Source organism: Myotis myotis, unplaced genomic scaffold, assembly GCF_014108235.1.
Source record: "Myotis myotis isolate mMyoMyo1 unplaced genomic scaffold, mMyoMyo1.p scaffold_m19_p_5, whole genome shotgun sequence".
NCBI lineage: Eukaryota > Metazoa > Chordata > Mammalia > Chiroptera > Vespertilionidae > Myotis > Myotis myotis.
Window position 1 is genome coordinate 102,546,136 of NW_023416357.1, and position 21,092 is coordinate 102,567,227.

Genomic DNA, 21,092 nt, shown 5'->3' on the forward strand with positions numbered 1-21,092 from the left:
CATTTGAGGGTAATGTATAAGTAAGTAATGTATACTGAAGTTTCCATGGCAAGTTATTTAGATTTAAAGATTTTAATTGTCTTTTAAAGAAAATTTTAAATTAAAAGGCAATTATATCTGTAGTCCTAAACTGTAATGATATGATACTGCCAGAAACTTTTAACTAGAATGACAAATTGTTGTTTTATAATGTATTAGAAAATTATTTTGGTTGCCACATTCTATAGCAAGTGACAGTATTTAAAAAAATAGATTTTTGTTGATTTCAGAAAGGAAGGGAGAGGGAGAGAGAGATAGGAACATCAATGATGAGAGAGAACCATTGATAGGTTGCCTCCTGCATGCCCCACATTGGGGATTGAGCCCCATCCTGGACATATGTCCTGACTGGGAATTGAACCATGACCTCCTGGTTCATAGGTCGATGCTCAATCACTGAGCCACACTGGCTGGGCAAGTGACTGCATTTAAAAAAATTATTTTCAACTGCATGATGAATGATTTCTAACCACTCATAGGTCAAAATATCTATTGCATAGAAAAGTAAACTCCAGAAGAATTAATAATCTTATCCAAAAGATAGTTGGCAAGAAATGTCTAAAATGTTATTGTGAAAATCTCCCTATGGGCTTTTGTAATAGAAATTTTTATGGAGATAGTTCTAGGTTAACATGGAGTTTTAAGAAATAATATGGAAAGAGTCCATGTGCACTTTGACCAATTTCCTCCAATGTATCACATCATAGCCAGGATATTTACATTAATTCCATCCATTCATTTTAAATCTATTTTTATTGACTTCAGAGAGGAAGGGGGAGGGAGAGAGAGATAGAAACATCAGTGATGAGATATATTCATCAATTGGGTACCTCCTGCATGCCCCCACCTCCCCCACTGGGAATCCAGCCAAAACCCAGGTATGTACCCTGACTGGGAATCAAATGGTGACCTCCTGGTTCATAGGTTGATATTCAACCACTGAGCCACACCGGCTGGACTCAATCCACTTATTTTATTCAAATTTCCCCAGACTGACATGCAGTCATTTGTGTGCACATGTGTACATTAAGTTCTATATAGTTTTATCACATGTATAGGTTTGTTTGCCTATGACCACAGTCAAGATATTGACCTATGGATTTTTTTTTTAATCCTCACCCAAGGGTATGTTTTTATGGATTTTTTAGAGGGAGAGGAAGAGAGAGAGAGAGAGAGAGAGAGAGAGAGAGAGAGAGAGAGAGAGAGAGAGAGACATCGAGACATCTATGTAGGAGAGAAACCATGATCGGTTGCCTCCCGTATATGACCTGACATGGGATCAAACCAACAACCTTGGTGTATGGGGAGGATGCTCTAACCAACTGGGCTACCTGGCCAGGGCAGTTGACCTATGGATTTTTAAAACACTTTATGATTTTGTATTGAAGTTGAAAAAAATTAATGTGGAGGCTATTGTGTAAGGCAGTTATTTTTTGAAAAACATTTTTCACAAATTTAAATAATTTTTGTCTCATTTTTTCCTACAGCTTTAGTATTGATATGTGAAGAAAAGCATCTAACATTTACTTTAAATGTGATCTGTGGCTAGATAAGAAACCACTATCTTCAGATCACTCTCTTTTCTTGAGAAATTTGAATTAGTCCTTTCCAAATTGGCTAAAGTAAGACCTGCTTCAAAAATATGAAATAGCATGTAATTACCACTTAAAGAGAGGTGAATGTGTCACTAGTAGTAATAATAGCATTTAGGGTGTGAACTTGCCCAACCCTACGGTTTTTCTGTAGGTGTACAGAAGACCTAATAAGTACCATCAAGTGAGCATTTGTGGAACCTAGGCTTTCTAGTCACAAGACACCAACCATTCCTGCCCTTAGAACACAGCCGCAGGGATATAAGATGGACATGCCTGCAATAACAAGGAATAGGATGTGACAGGATATAGTCAGTGCTGAAGTATAAATTCTGCAGCTGTTCAGAGAAGGGAAGGAGTTAAGGCTTGGGGGGGGTGGGGGGGGGCAAGAAAGGAAGGCCCTAGTAGGGGCAGGACCAGCATGGGGGAAGGTAGGAAGCAGGACAATGAGCTTATCCCAGTTTCAGATGAATCACAAATACTAAAAAAGACTGAGAACACATGTGGAATTATTCCTTGTAATTTTATGTTTGTCTTGTATCCTGCGCAGTGCTGAGCACTCTGAAATTACTTACTCTGATTTAGACTTTTAAGTGATAATTCTGCTGGAAAACAGATTTGTTATTTAGGGCCTTCACATTTTATCATTGTCCTTCCTTTCTTTTCAGTTCAAGCTGTGGTTACATTGTAAATGAAGCATCCAGCATTTGTACAACTTGCAACAAAGATTCTTCGAAGTTTAAATCCGTTTTTCTCAGCTTTGATATGCTAATTGATCTTACTGATCACACAGGTACCCTCCATTCCTGTAGTCTCACAGGAAATGTTGCTGAGGAGACTTTGGGCTGCACGGTAAATAGCAAAAAAGAAACCATGTTTGGAAATATGTCCAAATTGGATTTTCTTCCTCTAAAATATAGGTTATTTTGGTGAACATTTGATAGCAATTAATTTATTAATAAAGAGGTCTGTGAAAAATCAATCTTGATTTAAATATACATTGCTTTCTTTAATGAACAAATAAGTACATATTGTATATTGAAATCATAGCTAATATTATTAGGAATAATGACAGAGACCCTTGTTTATTCTCAGTGGAGAATAAACAAAACATTTATATAGTCAAATAACAATGGGTAGCCGAAACCGGTTTGGCTCAGTGGATAGAGCGTCGGCCTGAGGACTGAAGGGTCCCGGGTACGATTCCGGTCAAGGGCATGTACCTGGGTTGCGGGCACTTCCCCAGTGGGGGATGTGCAGGAGGCAGCTGATCGATGTTTCTCTCTCATCCATGTTTCTAACTCTCTATCTCTCTCCCTTCCTCTCTGTAAAAAATCAATAAAATATATTTTAAAAAAAAACAAAAAAAACCAATGGGTAAAACAACACATTGAAGATGTCAATCAGTTATGAGGTAGCTCTTCCAGAAGGAGGGTTTGGCAATATTTCACACACTCAGCTGTAGAAAGTCAGCCACGAATGTTCCCCATCTGCCGCTGTAGGACAGCAGCAGCAGATACTTAGAGATTAGATTGTACACTTGATGATAAGCACTTGTTTCTTACTGTTAAAACCAGCTCCTGAAGTTTACCATTAAACCTCAGTTCCAAGTGATTTCCAGTTTGTCAAGGGGAGTTTTCTGTGCTAACCCACCCAATTAGCTTCAGAGATTTAATTTAGAGTAGATATCTGACCTTATCTCCTCCATCAAGAGAATTGAGCTGTAATTACTGTGAATAAAATTCCACTTCTAATGAGAAAATTGATGTTTCACCTTGTTAAAATGAGTTATCTATATAAACTTTGGAAATACTTGTTTGATTTATTTTTTAAATCAGGTAAATGAGTTTCTTGCAATGACGGATGAACAGAAAACAGCATTAAAGTGGCAATTTCTTTTGGAAAGAAGCAAAATTTATTTAAAAGTGAGTATATTTTACAGTACTATATTGTTCTATATATTCAAACAAAAGAAAATCCTAGAGTTTGACCAAATAAATAATTTCTTATTTTAATGATGCCCAGTTCCCAAATGTGCAGAAGGATTTGGCTACTGTAGAAACAATGGAAGTAATCAGGTTTTTTCATATAGCATAAAGTAGTTACAAATGACACCAAATAAATAGGTCAACAAAGAAAATACCCAGTAATGTTAACTCCAAGATTAGGCACCTGGCTTTAGAGTCAAGATGGGTCTGCCCCACCCACAAAACCCACGTGGCAATCTCCTCACTTCAGTGAGCGGGATATAATAGCGTATGGTTAAACGCTTAGATGCTGGATGAGACAGACTCAAGTAAGAATTCCAATTCTACCATTCCTCAGCCGGTGTGACCTGGGGAGATTAATTAACTTCTCTAAGCCTCTAAAATTCTGTAATCCTAAAACTCGATAAGACTTCTGAAGCACCAATAACACTGCAGTGTTGGAGGTTCATAGAATCTTTGTGTTAAATGTGTAAAGGGAAGTGAGCCTTGTTTTGCAAATGAGGAAAATGGGACCCAGAAATGTTGGCACTAGCCCCAAGTCACAGGTGAGATAGGGCTGCTGCCTACATTATTACTCTCCTCCCATCATTCTCAAATGTTTTCTCCTTTACACTCTTAACAGTTTTGAAGCACCGGGCCTCTAGTTATTAATAAATTTCATCATCATATTCCTGTAGTCTAACAGATTATGTTACCACTCCAGGTTAATGTCGATCACAGCTGGTAGCTTAAACGTATTTTAAGCCCTATTTTTCTATGTGTTGGATTTGAAATCCCAACTTTCCTACCAAAGAGAAATGTCATGAAAAAAATGACATGGATTTTTACAAAAGCCAGATCCGTAATTTCTCTACTGAACTCTGCCTGAGATTTGAACTCTTTTGTCTTAGAACTTGAATCGACATGTTAACAGCTGTAAGCAAAACTCATTGTGGTTCTCTATTGCACTCTCTGTTGTGGTAACTGGTTTTCAACTTTATATACACGGTAGTCTTTAAAACTAACTTTCTCTCTCTTTTCTCCCTACAGGTTTTTTTATCAGACAGAGCAAGGGGTAGATTGAGAATTAGTGTGATCTCATGTAAGCTTGCAGATCCTGTTGAGGCATGTAGGAACTTGTCTGGACAAGGAAATATTTAAATCAGATATCATTATAAACTCTGGAAAAGAATATGAGTTTTAACTCCCCTTAATGTGGAAGATGAGTTGAAAATTATGGATAAAATGTACTTTGTTCAAATGTGGTAAAAATGTTTCTATAAATAGTTGTTTCCTCCTGGAGCTGGTTTGGGGGTAAATCTTAAATATCTATCTCACCTGAGCTCAATTCTTAGAAGGCCATTTCTACCAGCTTGGCCTTCTCTCTTCCCAAGTTGGAATATGTTTGCATGAGTAATAAACAAATTTAATCTTTCCCTCAGATTGATTTCTTTTCTTAAGCCCCTTTCCTCCTTATTTTATTTCCCTGAGAAAGATCAGAACCTCTAAAAACAACGTACCTAGAGTTTACCAATGGCTCAATCTGCTTTCCTGGAGCTGCAAGGGCCCAGATGAGGGGCCGGGTGGGAACAGCAGAAGTCTGTGGGCAATGTTGTGCAACTGCTTGAAACATCATGGAGCTTTGCAAATCCCCTGCCTGCTCTGATGATACATTGGCGCTACCCAATGCTTGTGAAGGCTTGCTGACTCAGGGGTGACATGAGTCTAAAATCAACTGTGGGGAGACTGACTGAAAAAGTTATATGAGTGATGCCTTGTCCCATGCCCATCACTTAGAAGGGTGGGAGGCCTGCTTGGATAGAAGGACAACAGCCTCCCTTCTACCTCAGTCATCCTTGTAGGAGCCCAAAGCACTCTCCTCAGCACCATACCATGCTGAGTTGCTTCAGGGCACAGACCCACCAACATGGTTAGCATTGATCTACAGTCTGGGAGGTTATGCCAACATTTTTGGGTCTGGCACTTCAGAAGGCTACATTTTACCCACTATAGGAGTGAGGAAAAAAAGAAAAGAAAAAGTATATGAAACTCTTTTATAAAGTTGGTGTTGTGAAATAAACTTTCCTTGTCAGTAATGTTTCATCTGGCTTTTATCATAGGCAGCCATAGAGGAGGGATATGAGTTGACAGCTAGTGTGCCAAATTATGATAATAAGTAAAGTAATGAAGGATTTGACCTAGTTGTGCAAACAGCTAGTGTGCCCAATGAGAGTTTCCTTTCTTTCTCCCTTGGGTTGTGAAATGGATGTGTTAAGCAAGGCGAATCAGGAGGGTAGACAGGGAAGGAAAGGGAAAGTGGTGGAAGTTCAAGGACAATGCCCTGCCCATGGGAATAGGGGGGCAGGGTGTCAGGTTGGGGAGGAGAGAGAAGTGAAGGCATCCACTGGCAGCCACATTCAAATCGTTTGTTAGTTAAGTAAGAGTAGGTGTTCAAGAGCACAGGAGATGAGGAAGGACACCTGGCCCAGATGGTGCCAGGCGCTGCTGTGCCAGGCCTCCTGATGCCCTGACCTCTAGCAGCGGGTCCCAAAGTACCAATGCTTGGGTCAAGGGTGCCTCAACTGTCTGGGCTCCTGCAGCTCATGGGCCTCAGCTGCTCTGGCTCTTTTACTACTTGGCTTTAACCGTATAATACAGGTGTTTAATACAGGCATTCTTGAAGTAGGTGCATATGCAGCAACGAGTGTTCTGCAACCATAGAGCCGTAGCAGGGTGGCAGAGGGCTCTGACTGACCTCCTCACTGCTACTTTGGAGCCTTCTCAGTGTGACATTTAACTAGTAGGAAACCCCATGCCCATCACTGGAATAACACTCAATAGCTTATTCCTTGGGATAAGTTTATAGACATTAATAGCTAACCTTATTAAGTGCTTTTCATGTGACTGGTATTGTAATAAGCCATTTACTTATAGTGTCTGATTTATCCAAGTACTGCTAGTTTGCCCATCACAGGTGGGATATGAAGGCCCAGCTAGAGGAGTTAGAATTGGAGGTGGCTTCATGGGCAAGCTCTGTGGCTGCAGGCTCAAACCCATTTGCTGCTCCCAGGATCGTCTCCAGCTTTGAGCTTCTTTCTTTGCAGTTCCCCTTTTGTAAATAATGACAATAATACCAACTTCTCTTGGCAACTGTGAAGACTGAGTAAGTTAATATAGGTACAGTGCTTAGATTCCTGCACTTAGTGCACTGTCAATAATTATCAGCTATTGTAAATGTTGAGATATAGCAATTTCATTGGCACTCATATTTGGCTATTAATACTTTAGTTTATGAATTCTATTCTTTTATAATTTGAATTTTTCTAGTACATTATTACACTTATAATTACTTTCTCTTTAAAATATATGGTTTTAGCATATTTGAATTAATTGTATTGAAAAGAAATATAAAACTTACCTGAAGCCAAAGATACTACACCAACATTTATATCACAAATAGTCTTGTTAAAAAAAAAGTGGGCCTAGCTGGTATGGCTCAGGGGTTGAGCATCGACCTATGAAACAGAAGGTCACAGTTCTATTCCAGGTCAGGGCACATGCCCAGGTTGTGGGCTCAATCTCCAGTGTGGGACTTGCAGGAGGCAACCGACCAATGATTCTCTCTCATCATTGATGTTTCTATCTCTCTCTCCCTCTCCCTTCCTCTCTGAAATCAATATAAATATATATATAAAGTGGGTACAAACATGAAAAGGTGTCAGCTTCACTTTTCGAAAGTGGACATACAGAAGGCCAAGAGACATATAAAAAAATGCTCAAAGTCACTAATCATCTGAGAGATGCAAATCAAAACGACAATGAGGTACCATCTCACACCTGTCAGAATGGCTATCATCAACAAATCAACAAAAGACAAGTGCTGGCGAGGATGTGGAGAAAAAGGAACCCTCGTGCACTGCTGGTGGGAATGCAGACTTGGTGCAGCCACTGTGGAAAATAGTATGGAGTTTCCTCAAAAAGTTAAAAATGGAACTTCCATTTGACCCAGTAATCCCACTTCTAGGAATATATCCCAAGAAATCAGAAACACCAATCAGAAAGAATATATGCACTCCTATGGTCATAGCACAATTTACAATAGCTAAGATATGGAAACAGCCTAAGTGCCCATCAGCAGATGAGTGGATTAAAAAACTGTTGTACATCTACACAATGGAATACTACACTGATGAAAAAAAAGAACTTTTACCATTTACCAAAGTGTGGATGGACCTGGAGAGCATTATGCTAAGTGAAATAAGCTAGTCGGAGAAAGATTAAAAAAAATTTTTTTTATTGCCCTGGCCGGTTTGGCTCAGTGGATAGAGCGTCCGCCTGTGGACTGAAGGGTCCCGGGTTTGATTCTGGCCAAGGGCACATGCCTGGGCTGTGGGCTTGATCCTTAGTGGGGGGCATGCAGGAGGCAGCCGATCAATGATTCTCATCATTGATGTTTCTATCTCTCTATCCCTCTCTCTTCCTCTCTGAAATCAACAAAAATATATTTTAAAAAAATTTTTTTATTGATTTGAGAGAGAGAGAGAGACGATTTGTTGTTCCACTCATTATGCATTCATTGGGTGATCTTGTATGTGCCCTGATTGGGGATCAAACCCACAGCCTTAGCATATTGGGAGGATGCTCTAACCAACTGAGCTACCTGGCCAGGGCTTAACAGGTATTTTTTTCTTTTTTTTTGATCCTCACTTGAGGATATGTTTTTATCAATTTTTCAGAGAGAGAGAGAGAGAGAGAGAGAGAGAGAGAGAGAGCACGTGCAGGGATTGAACCCATAACCTAGGTATGTGCCTTGAGTGGGAATCAAACCCACAACCTTTTGGTTTATGAGACTATGTTCCAACCAACTGAGCCACCCAGAGCCAGCGCCTAAAAGGAATTCTTAAAAACTCTTGTCAAAAAAAACAAAAAAAAAAAAAACAAAACAAAAAAACTCTTGTCAAGTACAGATTACTGCAGTCAAACCTCCTTTCTCCAACACTTCCCAAATGTTTCCCCGTGGCAAACAATTCAGTTCTCCAAGCTATTCACAGAAATACTAGTGGTGTCTCTGTCTAACCAAACTGACAACCCTTTCATGCTGATACTTCAGCATGACAAAAAGCTTCTCAGGCAACAAACAAAGGAGAAAATGCTTTTGTTGGCAAAATCGATTAGCTCAATTTTAAAACATAAAAAGGCCATCAAGAATGCTAGTGTTACTAAGGGTTCAAAAGAAACAAGGATCACAGGCAATTGAAGAGGTAGAAAAACAGTTGATTTGAATAAATGGAAAGCAGTTGGCCAGCTTGGAGGCAGTGATATATGAACAAGCAAAGGTACTACATGCTGACCTGAAAGACACTCCTGGAATGAGTGCTGAAGGTGATTCATTTAAGGCTAGTAGCGGGTAGTTCAGCAAATTTAAGAAAAGTGTTTATTTATAGATTAAACAGCGCATTAGAAATGTACTGTATATAAGAAAGGTTAAAACAAAGAATCATGCTGAGGTCTGGAATGGATTATTCAATTTACATTATTTCCAATGAGGAAAAACCAATTGTTTTCGAACAAATTGCTTCTCAAACAGCCTTCCGGATGAATTAAGTTAGAGAACTGAGATACACAAACACACACACACAGGGTGGGGCAAAGTAGGTTTAGTTGTTTGTATGGGAAATAATACAATCTACACTAATAAAAGAGAAACATAATAATTGGCTTACGACCGCTACCCTTTTCATTGGCTAATCATCGAGATATGCAAATTAACTGTCAGCCAAGATGGCAGCCGGCAGCCAGGCATCTTGAAACTAACATGAGGCTTGCTTGCCTCAGTGACAGAGGATCGTTGGAGGAAACCAACGTTGCCCGCCTGCGGCTGCAGGCCTCTGAGCGGGCAGTTTAAGAAACATTGTAACAAATACCGCCGGACTTCAGCCAGCAGATTCGCAACATTGTAAGCAAAGGCCAGAAACCTACTTTCAGCCGCGGAGGCCTAAGAGCTGGAGCCAAGCCTCAAGGTAAAGCTGGCCCAGAATAAAAAAAAAAGAAAAAAAGAAAATAAGGAGTGGTTGGGAACTTCAGTCACTCCCAGCCTGAAAACAGCCCTCAGCCCCTCACCCAGACTGGCCAGGCACCCCAGTGGGGACCCCCACCCTGATCCAGGACACCCTTCAGGGCAAACCAGCCCGCCCCACCCATGCACCAGGCCTCTACCCTATATAGTAAAAGGGTAATATGCCTCCCGGCACCAGGATCAGCGTGACAGGGGCCAGTACCCAAACCCCCTGATTGCCCTGCGGCTCTGTATGTGACAGGGGGCGGGGCCCCAACCCCCTGAGCAGCCCTGCTCTGTGCCTGATAGGGGGGAGCTCCCCAACCCCACCCCCCCCACGGGCCCTGCTCTGTGTGTGATGGGATAGAGCCATAACCTCCCCATCGGCCCTGCCCTGAGTGTGAGAGTGGCGGCGCCCCAACCCCCTGATCAGCCCTGCTCTGTGGGTGATAGAGGGCGGTGCCCCAACCCCCTGATGGGCCCTGCTCTGTGTGTGACGGGGGCAGTGCCCCAACCCCCTGATTGGCCCTGCTCTGTGCGTGACAGGGGGTGGTGCCACAACCTCCCCATCGACCCTGCCTTGAGTGTGACAGGGGGCAATGCCCCAACCCCCCAATCGGCCCTACCCTGAGCGTGACTGAGGGTGGCATCACAACCTCCCAATCTGCCCTGCTCTGTGCATGACGGGGCGGCGTCCCAACACCCCAATTGGCCCTGCTCTGAGCCTGACCAGGGGCTGCACCTAGGGATTGGGCCTGCCCTCTGCCACCCGGGAGCAGGCCTAAGCCAGCAGGTCGTTATCTCCTGAGGGGTCCCAGACTGCGAGAGGGCACAGGCCGGTCTGAGGGACCCCCCCTTCCCCCTGAGTGCATAAATTTTTGTGCACCGGGCCTCTAGTCTACACTAATAAAAGAGAAACATGGTAATTGGCGTACGACCGCTACCCTTCCCATTGGCTAATCCCCCTGTCACTCACAGAGTAGGGCCGAGATATGCAAATTAACTGGCAGCCAAGATGGCGGCCAGCAGCCAGGCAGCTGATGCGAACAGGGAGGCTTGCTTGCTTCAGTGACGGAGAACTCCAACGTTCCCCGCCTGACTTGCCGGCCTCTCAGCTGCAACTCTAAGCAACTATGTTGCGAATAAAGAAGCTAAAAAAACCCCAGAAACCTGCTTTACTCAGCGGATTGTATCAAATACAGACGGTAAACAAAGGCCAGAAACCTGTTTTCAGCAGCGGAGGCCTCAGAGCTAAAGCTGGCCCAGAATAAAAAAGAAAAAAAGGAGTGGTTGGGAGCTTCAGTCACCCGCCAGCCTGAAAACAGCCCTCATCCCCTCACCCAGACTGGCCAGGCACCCCAATGGGGACCCCCACCCTGAAGGGTGTGTGACCAGCTGCAAACAGCCATCATCCCCTCACCCAGACCGGCCAGGCACCCCAGTGGGGACCCCCACCCTGATCCAGGACACCCTTCAGGGCAAACCAGCCAGCCCCACCAGGCCTCTATTCTATATAGTAAAAGGGTAATATGCCTCCCAGCACCGGGATCAGCGTGACAGGGGGCAGCGCCCAAACCCCGATCACCCTGAGGCTCTGTGTGTGACAGGGGGCGGGGCCCCAACCCCCCCGCCCCCCACGGGCCCTGCTCTGTGTGTGACAGGGTAGAGCCATAACCTCCCCATTGGCCCTGCCCTGAGTATGAGAGTGGCGGTGCCCCAACCACCTGATCAGCCCTGCTCTGTGGGTGTTAGAGGGCGGCGCCCCAACCCCCCTCTCCCCCCACGGGCCCTGCTCTGTGTGTGATGGGGTAGAGCCATAACCTCCCCATTGGCCCTGCCCTGAGTGTGACAGTGGCGGCGTCCCAACCACCTGATCAGTGATAGAGGGCGGCGCCCCAACCCCCACTCCCCACAGGCCCTGCTCTGTGTGTGCTGGGGTAGAGTCATAACCTCCCCATCTGCCCTGCCCTGAGTGTGACAGTGGCGGCGACCCAACCCTCTGATCGGCCCTGCTCTGTGGGTGATAGAGGGCGGTGCCCCAACCCCCTGATCCGCCCTGCCCTGAGTGTGACAGGGGGCGGTGCCCCAACTCCCCTATCGGCCCTACTCTGTGAGTGATGGGGGGAGCTCCTCAACCCCCTGATCGGCCCTGCTCTGTGCATGACAGGGGGGAGCTCCCCAATCCCCTGATTGACCCTGCTCTGTGCATGATAGGGTATGAAGCCCCAACCCCCCTGATGGGCCCTGCTCTGTGCGTGACAGGGGGTGGCGCCACAACCTCCCCATCGACCCTGCCTTGAGTGTGACAGGGGGCGGTGCCCCAACCCCCCAATTGGCCCTACCCTGAGCGTGACTGAGGGTGGCATCGCAACCTCCCAATCTGCCCTGCTCTGTGCATGACAGGGGAAGGCGCCCCAACTCCCCAATTGGCCCTGCTCTGAGCCCGACCAGGGGCTGCACCTAGGGATTGGGCCTGCCCTCTGCCACCCGGGAGCAGGCCTAAGCCAGCAGGTCGTTATCTCCCGAGGGGTCCCAGACTGCAAGAGGGCACAGGCCAGTCTGAGGGACCCCCCCCTTCCCCCGAGTGCACAAATTTTTGTGCACCGGGCCTCTAGTAATTAATAATAAAACAAAAATAGTTTTGTGTACTCACAACTGTAAGCCTACTTTTGCCCACCCCATGTATACATATACTAATATATATGTATACACACAACCACACACACACACATCCTATATAATAAAAGGCTAACATGCAAAATGTCCCCTTGACTGGGAGCTCGACCAGGGGGCGGAGTCAGCTGGCCAACTTCCGACGTCCCCTCTCCCTGGCCAGTGGCCAATATACCCTGATTGGGCGGGCCAGACCCTACCTGTGCACAAATTCGTGCACAGGGCCTCTGGTATACATATATATAGTTTGTTATATTAGACTTTCAACTTTTTATTAGGTTTAAATTTATGCAAAATAAAAGTTAGGGGGAAAATGTACCTTCTAGGTCAGAGGTCCTCAAACTACGGCCCGCGGGCCACATGCAAATACAAATATTGTATTTTTTCCCATTTTTTTTACTTCAAAATAAGATATGTGCAGTGTGCATAGGAATTTGTTCATGGTTTTTTTTAAAACTATAGTCCAGCCCTCCAACGGTTTGAGGGACAGTGAACTGGCCCCCTGTTTAAAAAGTTTGAGGACCCCTGTTCTAGGTGCTAGGATTATTGTATTTTATCAATATCAGAATTTGTAGGAATTGGTGAATCTCTCAGTTTTTGATACTTGCAACCAAGGACTTTGTATGTGACACCCACAATGCTGTTGTCAGCTGTTTGTGACAAAGCTAATGAACCATTGTGATAAACAATGACCTCAGGGGCAGCGTACATTTTCTGGGTGCTGGCTTATGCCACCCAAGGGAGCTATATGTGAACATGGCTCCAGCTCATATCTTTGGTTTGCTTTCAAGTCTGAATTTGATAGAACTGTCTCAGCTGAACCTTGTATCTGCTACCTGGACCAATACACTTTCAATATGAGCACACCCTTGATTCAACTCTTTTCCTTATGGGAACCTAGCCAAAGGAAATAATAAATGTGCTGATTCTGCTAGCAAATAATTAGAAACAATCTCAATGATTAAAAATGAAGGACTAACTTCAGAATCTTATGCAGTCACTGAAAATAGTACTGCAGAAATGTGCAGACTAACATGGATGGATAGTCACAATATATGGTGAAAAAAACTAGGTTATAAAATTGTGCGATATGAACAAATAATAAACTTACATCTAGATTTAGAAAACTGTATACTAAATACTTAACTTTGGCTGTCTCTGAGCAGATGAAATTTTGAGTATTTGGGGTTTTCTTCATAACCATATTTTCTAACTCTTCTGTAATAAACATGTATTGCTTAAGCAATTAAAAAAGAAACTTGATAAAAAGATAGCATGATATTTAATAAATCCACTTATGGTGGGAATGCAGACTGGTGCAGCCACTGTGGAAAATAGTATGGAGTAAATTATACTCCATAGTAAATTATAATTTAAACATGGGGGTTGCATAATACCTAAACATTTGAATCTTTTTATATATCTATTTAAAAGATGCATCCTGCATTCGTTTAGGTTCAGGTCTTGGGATATCTGGGTTACATCTGGGCCTGTCACTCAGTGAGTGACTGTAGAGCCAGGCTAGCTTAACCTCTAACTCTATATTTTCATCCCTGTATAACAGGGACAGTAGTAATACCAACATCACAGCTTTGTTGAGGGGTAAATAAAACATAGACAACTCTTGGCACACAGTATCTAGCAATACTAAGGCTCAATGTTAACTATTATTAAATTAGGTGTGCGAAGCTTTCAAGGGCCAGCAGGTATCTTCTGTTTACACTATAGTAGGAGGCTCTGCCTGAGCCTAAAATGCCTCCACCAGCAGTCTGATAGCTATGCTGTCATCTTGCCTACCCTTTTTTTGAAGAAGCGTGCAGGTTAAAGCAAAAGTAGCACCTATACCACTTAACTTCCCTGAAGCCTGCTTATTTCTGGTCAGGAGGTAGAGATGCTGATGAACTGTTAATAAAGCACAGTCTCACCAGGCCAAAGGTCAGTGTGACCAAGGTCTGAAGTCCTTTAAAAAGAAAGCATCCCTCCTAGCCACTATTAGGGGAAAGATTTTTAGTCCACACAACACCCAGCATATTTATTTAAAAACAGTAATTTCAAAATTATCTTTTTTTAAAAATGTATTTTTATTTTAGAGAGGGAGAGGGATAGAAACATTGATAAATTGCCTTCTGCACGCCCCCTACTGGAGATCCAGTGGGCAATCTGGGCGACACTCAACCACTGAGCTATATCAGCCAGGCTCAAAATTCTCTCTTAAACTCAGAATCTATGAGCCAGGGTACAAACGAGTGAGGTTGTCATTCATTAACTTATTAAATAAAATTTTAAATTAAAATATGTGGAGTAGTGTTTTTCCACATTTCATAAGAATCACATGGAGTGCTGGAGATTAATTCTGTTAATACAGTGGGCCCAGTATGGGCCAGTAATTTGGAAATATTTTTTTTACAAATACCTTCAGATGATTACCATGATCAAGGAAATGTGGGAAACATTCATTTGAAACATGCTTTTCAACTCCCTTTGCATATTTTAATTATTGAACTACTGATCCCAGAATGACTCACTGAAAAGTCTTTTCCAGTCCAGTTTTAGGAAAGTCTTCTGAACATTTCATGCCTCATGGAGACATCACAAATACTTTCTTCTGTTTGTTTCCTAGAAGACAGACAGGCATTCCTTTCTCCTTTCCATTTCTGATCGGCTGTTCTAGAGCATGTTTTTCTCGGAGTTCTTATCTTCCCTGAGTTGAGACACAGCAACCCAATCAAATCATCTTTAAAATTTGATTTATTTTTAAAGGAGTCACTTTTAATAACCTTTGCTTGCTTCAGTCCAACTCCCTTCTCTTCTGAAACTTAAGAAATTAGGGTGCTTTGTATAGACTCAATAGTCTGGCTTTTCCACCTTAAATCTCATACTGACGACCCCGTGTATGCCCGCTTGGATCTCATCGTTTACTTTAACAGGGCCAACTCCCTTCGGCGTCCCGGTCAAGATAATATCTCCTTCTTCCAAGGCCATTATCTTAGAAACGTAGCTGATGATGTAGGGGATGGTAAAGATCATGGAAGACGTCTCACCCTCCTGCCGTAGTTCTCCATTGACCTTGAGCCAGAGCTTCAGGTTGTGAGGGTCAGGGACCTTCTCTTTGGGCACGAACGCGCTGACGGGGCAGGAGGTGGTGAAGCTCTTGGCCAGGGTCCAGGGTAGCCCCTTCTTCTTGCATTCATCCTGCACGTCCCTGGCGGTCATGTCCAGGCACAGGGCATAGCCGGCCACGTAGTCCATGGCGTCGGCCTCCGGGACGGCGCGGCCTCGCTTGCCCATCACCACGCCCAGCTCGAGCTCGTGGTGCAGGTTGCGGCTGTAGGCGGGCATGAGGATGGGCGAGCCCTCGGGGGCATAGGCGGTGGACGGCTTCAGGAAGAGCACGGGCTCGCTAAGCACCGCGCTCCCCATCTCCTTGGCGTGGTCCGCGTAGTTCCGGCCCACGCACACGATATTCTTACCCCACTCCCAGAAGCGGGACAGCGGCCTGGAAACCGCCATGGCTCCAGCTAGGCGCCCCTAGAGTCACGTGGATTCGGCCGGGACGGGTCCCCTGACGTCTACGGCTACGCCGAGGGGACGAACTGTCTCCGCGCGCAATCCCGTCCGCGACCGCCCGTTCGGCTTTGTGCTCCGCCGAAGTCGCGGAGCTCGGCCTCGGGTGAACCGCTGTCCAGTGGCCGCCTCTGGAGCGCTGGCCTGGTCCCCGGAAAGAACGGAGGCGCTAACGTCGCTTTTTAGCTGCGGCCGCTTCCTTGATTCTCGTTCGCGGGGAGTGGGCACGGTTTGGACGCGAGCGCTGATTGGCCGTGCGGCGGGCAGGACTGGGAATCGAGCTCTGATTGGTCGGCAAGTGGGGTGGGGGCTCGAGACAGGCACTGATTGGCCGCGACTCGCGGACGCCGGGTGTGCTGCCCGCCCACGCCTCGCACTGCCGCCCGCTCTCCGCCCCGGTCATGGTGCTGAGCCGGCTGCTCGGCCGCTGCAGTCTCACCGCACTGGGAGCCGCTTGTGTCCGCCGCGGCCTGGGTAGGTGGGTCCGGGCCGGCTGGGCCGGGGCAGGGCTGACAGCGGCAGGGGCCGGGGGCGGGGACTAGTCAGGCCCGAGGGTCCTGGCGAGTGTCATCGCCGGGAACGGCAGTTAGGCCACCTGCGCTCCCGAGGCGTCCCAGAGGCGCCGGCGGCCCGCAGCCGGGCGTTGGGCGTGGACGCAGCCCGCTGGCCCGCGCCGGTGCGGCGGCCGACGCCTGACGCCTGACGCTGTTCTTTATTGACAGAGGACTTTAACCCTCGCTGACGGCGGCGGGCAGGCCAGTTGGGTTCGAAAGCTGCACAGCAGTTGGGTCAGGCTGTGAGAGGGCAGAAGACAGAGCGGGTCGCTGATCCGCTGAGGGTGCTGAAGGCTGGTGCTAGGTAAGGAGCCGGGCTCCCAGCGCACGGGCCGGCCCCCCGCGGTCAGCCGGCAGCCCTCAGTTCCTTGGCGCTGGGCGGTGCGGGGGTTTCCCTCATATTTCCGTACCCCCACCCCACAAATCCCGTATCTCTAATGCCCGAGGGTGATGTGACTGCCGAGAGCCCCAGAAAATGTTATGTTCTAAGTAAATCACCTGAGTTTTGGTTGTCAAGTGGAACCGAGGCACGGAATCTAAAGTGATGACACAGGGGCGAGCCCTGGAGCAATGCCTGGTCCCGTGGCCGTGGGACCCTGGCCCTCCCTCGCTGTGTTTCCATCGGTGCCTCTGAAATGAGAGGCATTGCGCACCCTGGCCTCCAAGGGCCTGCTCTTCCAGCTGTCAGATCAGATGCTAACCTCTTGCTTTGTCGGAATAGTTTGGCCTTTATTTTGAAATCTCCTTTTCCTTATTTCCTGATATTTTACCTGGCTGATTAGCAGTAGGGGCGGTCTCTGGGACCTGGTTAGCAGTCACCTAACTGACAGGAGGGCATTACCTAGGCCCGTGGTCGGCAAACTGCGGCTCGAGAGCCACATGTGGCTCTTTGGCCCCTTGTGTGTGGCTCTTCCTAAGCCTTAGGAGTACCCTAATTAAGTTAATAATGATGTACCTACCTATATAGTTTAAGTTTAAAAAATTTGGCTCCCAAAAGAAATTTCAATCGTTGTACTGTTGATATTTGGCTCTGTTGACTGTTGTTTGCCCTTTAGGAAAACGCATCACAGTGTCAAGGCTGAGGGTTTGTGTCAGGGGTCGGGCAGCTGTTGAAAGTGGGACTGTAGGGAATTGCCAGGAGTTGATGCCATGCGGAAGGACGGGTCTCATTCAAAAGAAATCAAGCCGAAGCCGGTTTGGCTCAGTGGATGGAGCGTCGGCCTGCGGACTGAGGGGTCCCGGGTTCGATTCTGGTCGGGGGCATGTGCCTGGGTTGTGGGCACTTCCCCAGTGGGGGATGTGCAGGAGGCAGCTGATTGATGTTTCTAGCTCTCTGTCTCTCTCCCTTCCTCTCTGTAAAAAAAATCAATAAAATATATTTAAAAAAAAAACAACAACAAAAGAAATCAAACAAAACATGTCTCAGGACTTGGCCCAGACCATAGGCTGCAGGTCCATACACTGTGGTTACACAAAGGTCACAGTTGCAAACCACTTCTCAGGCTGTGGTGGCCTAGGTTATATAATTTTTGGTAAAGGAATAAGGTTTCTGGTGGTGATTGGACCAGATGAATTCTTTGCTTAGAGATAATAGCATCTTCCCCAGGTTCCCTAGCACCAATTGTAAATAACGGTCTCTTCTTTACCTGGGCAGAGTGGATAATGTTCTCTGGGAAATACAAAAATGGGGCCCCCCGTTGGGGAGAATGCTTCCAGACTCATGGAGTTTTGTTTCTGTCCTTCTGCCCGCCTCCCGCCCGCACCCGCAATACACGCACTGCCTTGTGTAGTATAGTCGTCAGGCTCAGGTAACACTGGGTCTCAGATAGCTGGTGGAACATCACAAACTTGATCATACAAAAATGTTTGTTCGGCCGAAGCCGGTTTGGCTCAGTGGATAGAGCGTCGGCCTGCGGACTGAAGGGTCCCAGGTTCGATTCTGGTCAAGGGCATGTACCTGGGTTGCGGGCACATCCCCAGTAGGAGATGTGCAGGAGGCAGCTGATCGATGTTTCTCTCTCATCGATGTTTCTAACTCTCTATCTCCTCTCCCTTCCTCTCTGTAAAAAATCAATGAAATATATTTTTAAAAAAAATGTTTGTTCTTCTCTGCATGAGGAGAAGGGTCTGGCAAATGCCCAGCTAGTTGTCAAAGGAAAGAGGGCATCGGATATCTGTGTGCGATCATTAAAGCGACAGTTCAGGCAGTTTCCCTGGCCATGGCAGAAAAGGCTGAATCTGTTTTCGATGGCCCCTGGAGACATGGCCTGTCTGTTAGTCAGTCAGTGCTCCCTGCTTTCTGGATCCCTTTGGGGAGAGGCCCTATCCCAGCACATACCCCAGAATTTCATGGCTGCCTTCTCTCGCCCTCTGTTAAACAGTTTTAATCCCTTTTATGCTAAGGCTTAAGGGCCTCCATGAATTTTTAGATTGAATAATAGGAGTTTCATTGTTGAAAATATTCAGATCATAAATCTGAAAGAGCTGATTTCCATGAATATGAATTGTTTTCTAGATTTTCTTACTGATGTGGTTAAATGAGAATATTCTCTTCTCTTTCAAAGGAATTTAGAAAACCCTGCAGGGTGAGCCTCTGCTTGGATGCTCACTGCATGTGGCTCTGGGATGTCACATCCCAGGACGCCCCTATTGCTGCGTCATTGAGGCTTGATTTGAAGTCTCTGCCTGATGTGGCCTCACGTGAACACTGACCAAAACTGCATTCTTCTTCAGGTCTGGCCCAGCTGGGACTCCTCCATCACACAGATTTGAGGAAGAGCTTGACCGTGGAACAGGACGCCATGAAGGTTGAGTTATTGCCTGCCCTGACCGACAACTACATGTACCTGATCATCGATGATGATACCAAGGAGGCCGCCATTGTGGACCCAGTGCAACCCCAGAAGGTGGGAGGTGTGTCCCCGGCAAACAGTTCTTCATCCTCTGATGGGTGTGATAACCTCCTTGTTCTTGCACTTGGCTGAAGCTAACTAGAAATTAATCTATTTCTTTTTTTTTTTTTACAAACAATTTAACTAGTGCCCAGCCACTGTTATTGGGGCAAAGGGCCAATGAAAGGGGTGGGGGTGACCAGACGCTTTGCTGTGGAAAGATAAGGCCTTGTGTCTGTTAAGTCCTTGGGCAGAGAGGTAGGAGCTGTACTTGGTATTGTCTACTCTTCCTTGAGGCTTTGTGCCCTTGACCAGAGGGGCTTGGAGAGGTCTTGGGGGGGGGGGGGGTGCTGAATTGCCAAGTGCATCAAGAGAGAGAAAGGCCACTGTCACCCTGCTCTACCGAAGTTAGGCCGAGTTGGCAGGGTCCGGATGGAGTCCGGCCATTCCTGGCACACCCTGAGTTCCGGTGGGCACCCCACCTTGCGGGCTGGCGAGCCAGCGCTTGTAGTGTGACGGTGGCCTCTGTCCTGCTTCACGTTTGGTTACAGGTTGTAGAGATGGCAAAAAAGCACGGCGTGAAGCTGACTACAGTGCTCACCACGCACCACCATTGGTAAGTGCTCCCCTCCAGAGGCTGAGCTTCTTCCAGGCCAGCAGAGCTGATTAGGCCTGATGGCTCCCTGCCAGGCACACCCTGAGGGTGGGGTTGGGTGGGGTTCTCACCGGCTCTCTGGGCCCTCCCGCAGCTGGCAGTCTGAGTCACTTGTGCCCCCACAGCTGTGACCACTGTGCAGCTGAGGGCCTGCCTCCAGTAGGATTCTGAGGAGGCTTCGGGTGTCAGCCTCTGTGCTGCTGCCCGATCCCCTTGGTCTTCAGGCCCTAGGCCAGGGGTGGGCAAACTTTTTGACTCGAGGGCCACAATGGGTTCTTAAACTGGACCGGAGGGCCGGAACAAAAGCATGGATGGAGTGTTTGTGTGAACTAATATAAATTCAAAGTAAACATCATTACATAAAAGGGTACGGTCTTTTTTTTTTTAGTTTTATTCCTTTCAAATGGGCCGGATCCGGCCCGCGGGCCGTAGTTTGCCCACGGCTGCCCTAGCCCCTTGGCCCTTGATGGGGTCTGGTAACTTGGGGGTTCTGTGGGGAGATGCTTGTGCTGTGGATCCTTCTGCCATGAGACGACCTCCAGCAGTGCCTTTGAAAGCCCTTGGGCTTGTGTGATGAGATGTTGGCCTCAATGTTAGGCAAAAAACTAGACTAGACATCAGTGTTTTTAAAACCAACAGCCATATTTGGAGAGGTTGTGTGTGGTTTTTTTAATTTTTTTTTAAAAATATATTTTATTGATTTTTTTACAGAGAAGGGAGAAGGATAGAGAGTTAGAAACATCAATGAGAGAAATCGATCAGCTGTCTCCTGCACGCCCCTTACGGGGGATGTGCCCGCAACCAAGGTACATGCCCTTGACCGGAATCGAACCTGGGACCCTTCAGTCTGCAGGCTGACGCTCTATCCATTGAGCCAAACCGGTTCGGCGGTTTTTTAATTTTTATATTTAAAGGCTAAATGATGAAAAAGCACCTGTGTTTGGGTTTAGGATTAGAGCTGTATGTCCAAGGTCCTTCTTTGGGATTTTTGAAACTTTTGAGGTTCTTCAAAGCTAAAAAAAAAAATAATAATAATGTGTATTTGGCTCTGATTCCCCACCCTCAAATAACTGCTAGAGTGCAGCTAACACCTTTGAATGAA

General features: G+C 46.3%; 3 protein-coding genes across 6 annotated transcripts in view; 2 read left to right on the forward strand and 1 right to left on the reverse strand.

The window, feature by feature from the left end:
• MEIOB (meiosis specific with OB-fold) overlaps positions 1 to 5,020 on the forward strand; it is a 29,652-nt gene extending 24,632 nt beyond the window's left edge. Inside the window, exons 12-14 of the mRNA XM_036310672.1 lie at positions 2,300 to 2,483; positions 3,470 to 3,556; positions 4,649 to 5,020. Coding sequence (XP_036166565.1) covers positions 2,300 to 2,483; positions 3,470 to 3,556; positions 4,649 to 4,759 — 382 coding nt within the window. The 3' untranslated portion in view covers positions 4,760 to 5,020. The remainder of the gene's footprint in view (positions 1 to 2,299; positions 2,484 to 3,469; positions 3,557 to 4,648) is intronic.
• Positions 5,021 to 14,802: 9,782 nt separating this feature from the next.
• FAHD1 (fumarylacetoacetate hydrolase domain containing 1) lies at positions 14,803 to 16,091 on the reverse strand. The gene has a single exon (XM_036308669.1). It carries the CDS (start codon positions 15,834 to 15,836, stop codon positions 15,171 to 15,173), a length of 666 nt encoding a protein of 221 aa, XP_036164562.1. The 5' UTR covers positions 15,837 to 16,091; the 3' UTR covers positions 14,803 to 15,170.
• Positions 16,092 to 16,211: 120 nt separating this feature from the next.
• HAGH (hydroxyacylglutathione hydrolase) overlaps positions 16,212 to 21,092 on the forward strand; it is a 28,344-nt gene continuing 23,463 nt past the window's right edge. For 2 of the 4 annotated variants that reach the window (XM_036308666.1, XM_036308665.1), the window contains exons 1-3: positions 16,212 to 16,364; positions 19,178 to 19,350; positions 19,887 to 19,951. In XM_036308666.1, coding sequence (XP_036164559.1) covers positions 16,292 to 16,364; positions 19,178 to 19,350; positions 19,887 to 19,951 — 311 coding nt within the window. In that variant the 5' untranslated portion in view covers positions 16,212 to 16,291. Of the gene's footprint in view, positions 16,369 to 16,612; positions 16,749 to 19,177; positions 19,351 to 19,886; positions 19,952 to 21,092 lie in introns of all 4 variants that reach the window. The other 2 variants (XM_036308667.1, XM_036308668.1) reach the window with 2 other exon arrangements.

Excerpts from the sequence above, each read along its gene's own strand:
- FAHD1 (XM_036308669.1), bottom strand. The coding sequence starts at position 15,836 with ATGGCGGTTTCCAGGCCGCTGTCCCGCTTCTGGGAGTGGGGTAAGAAT.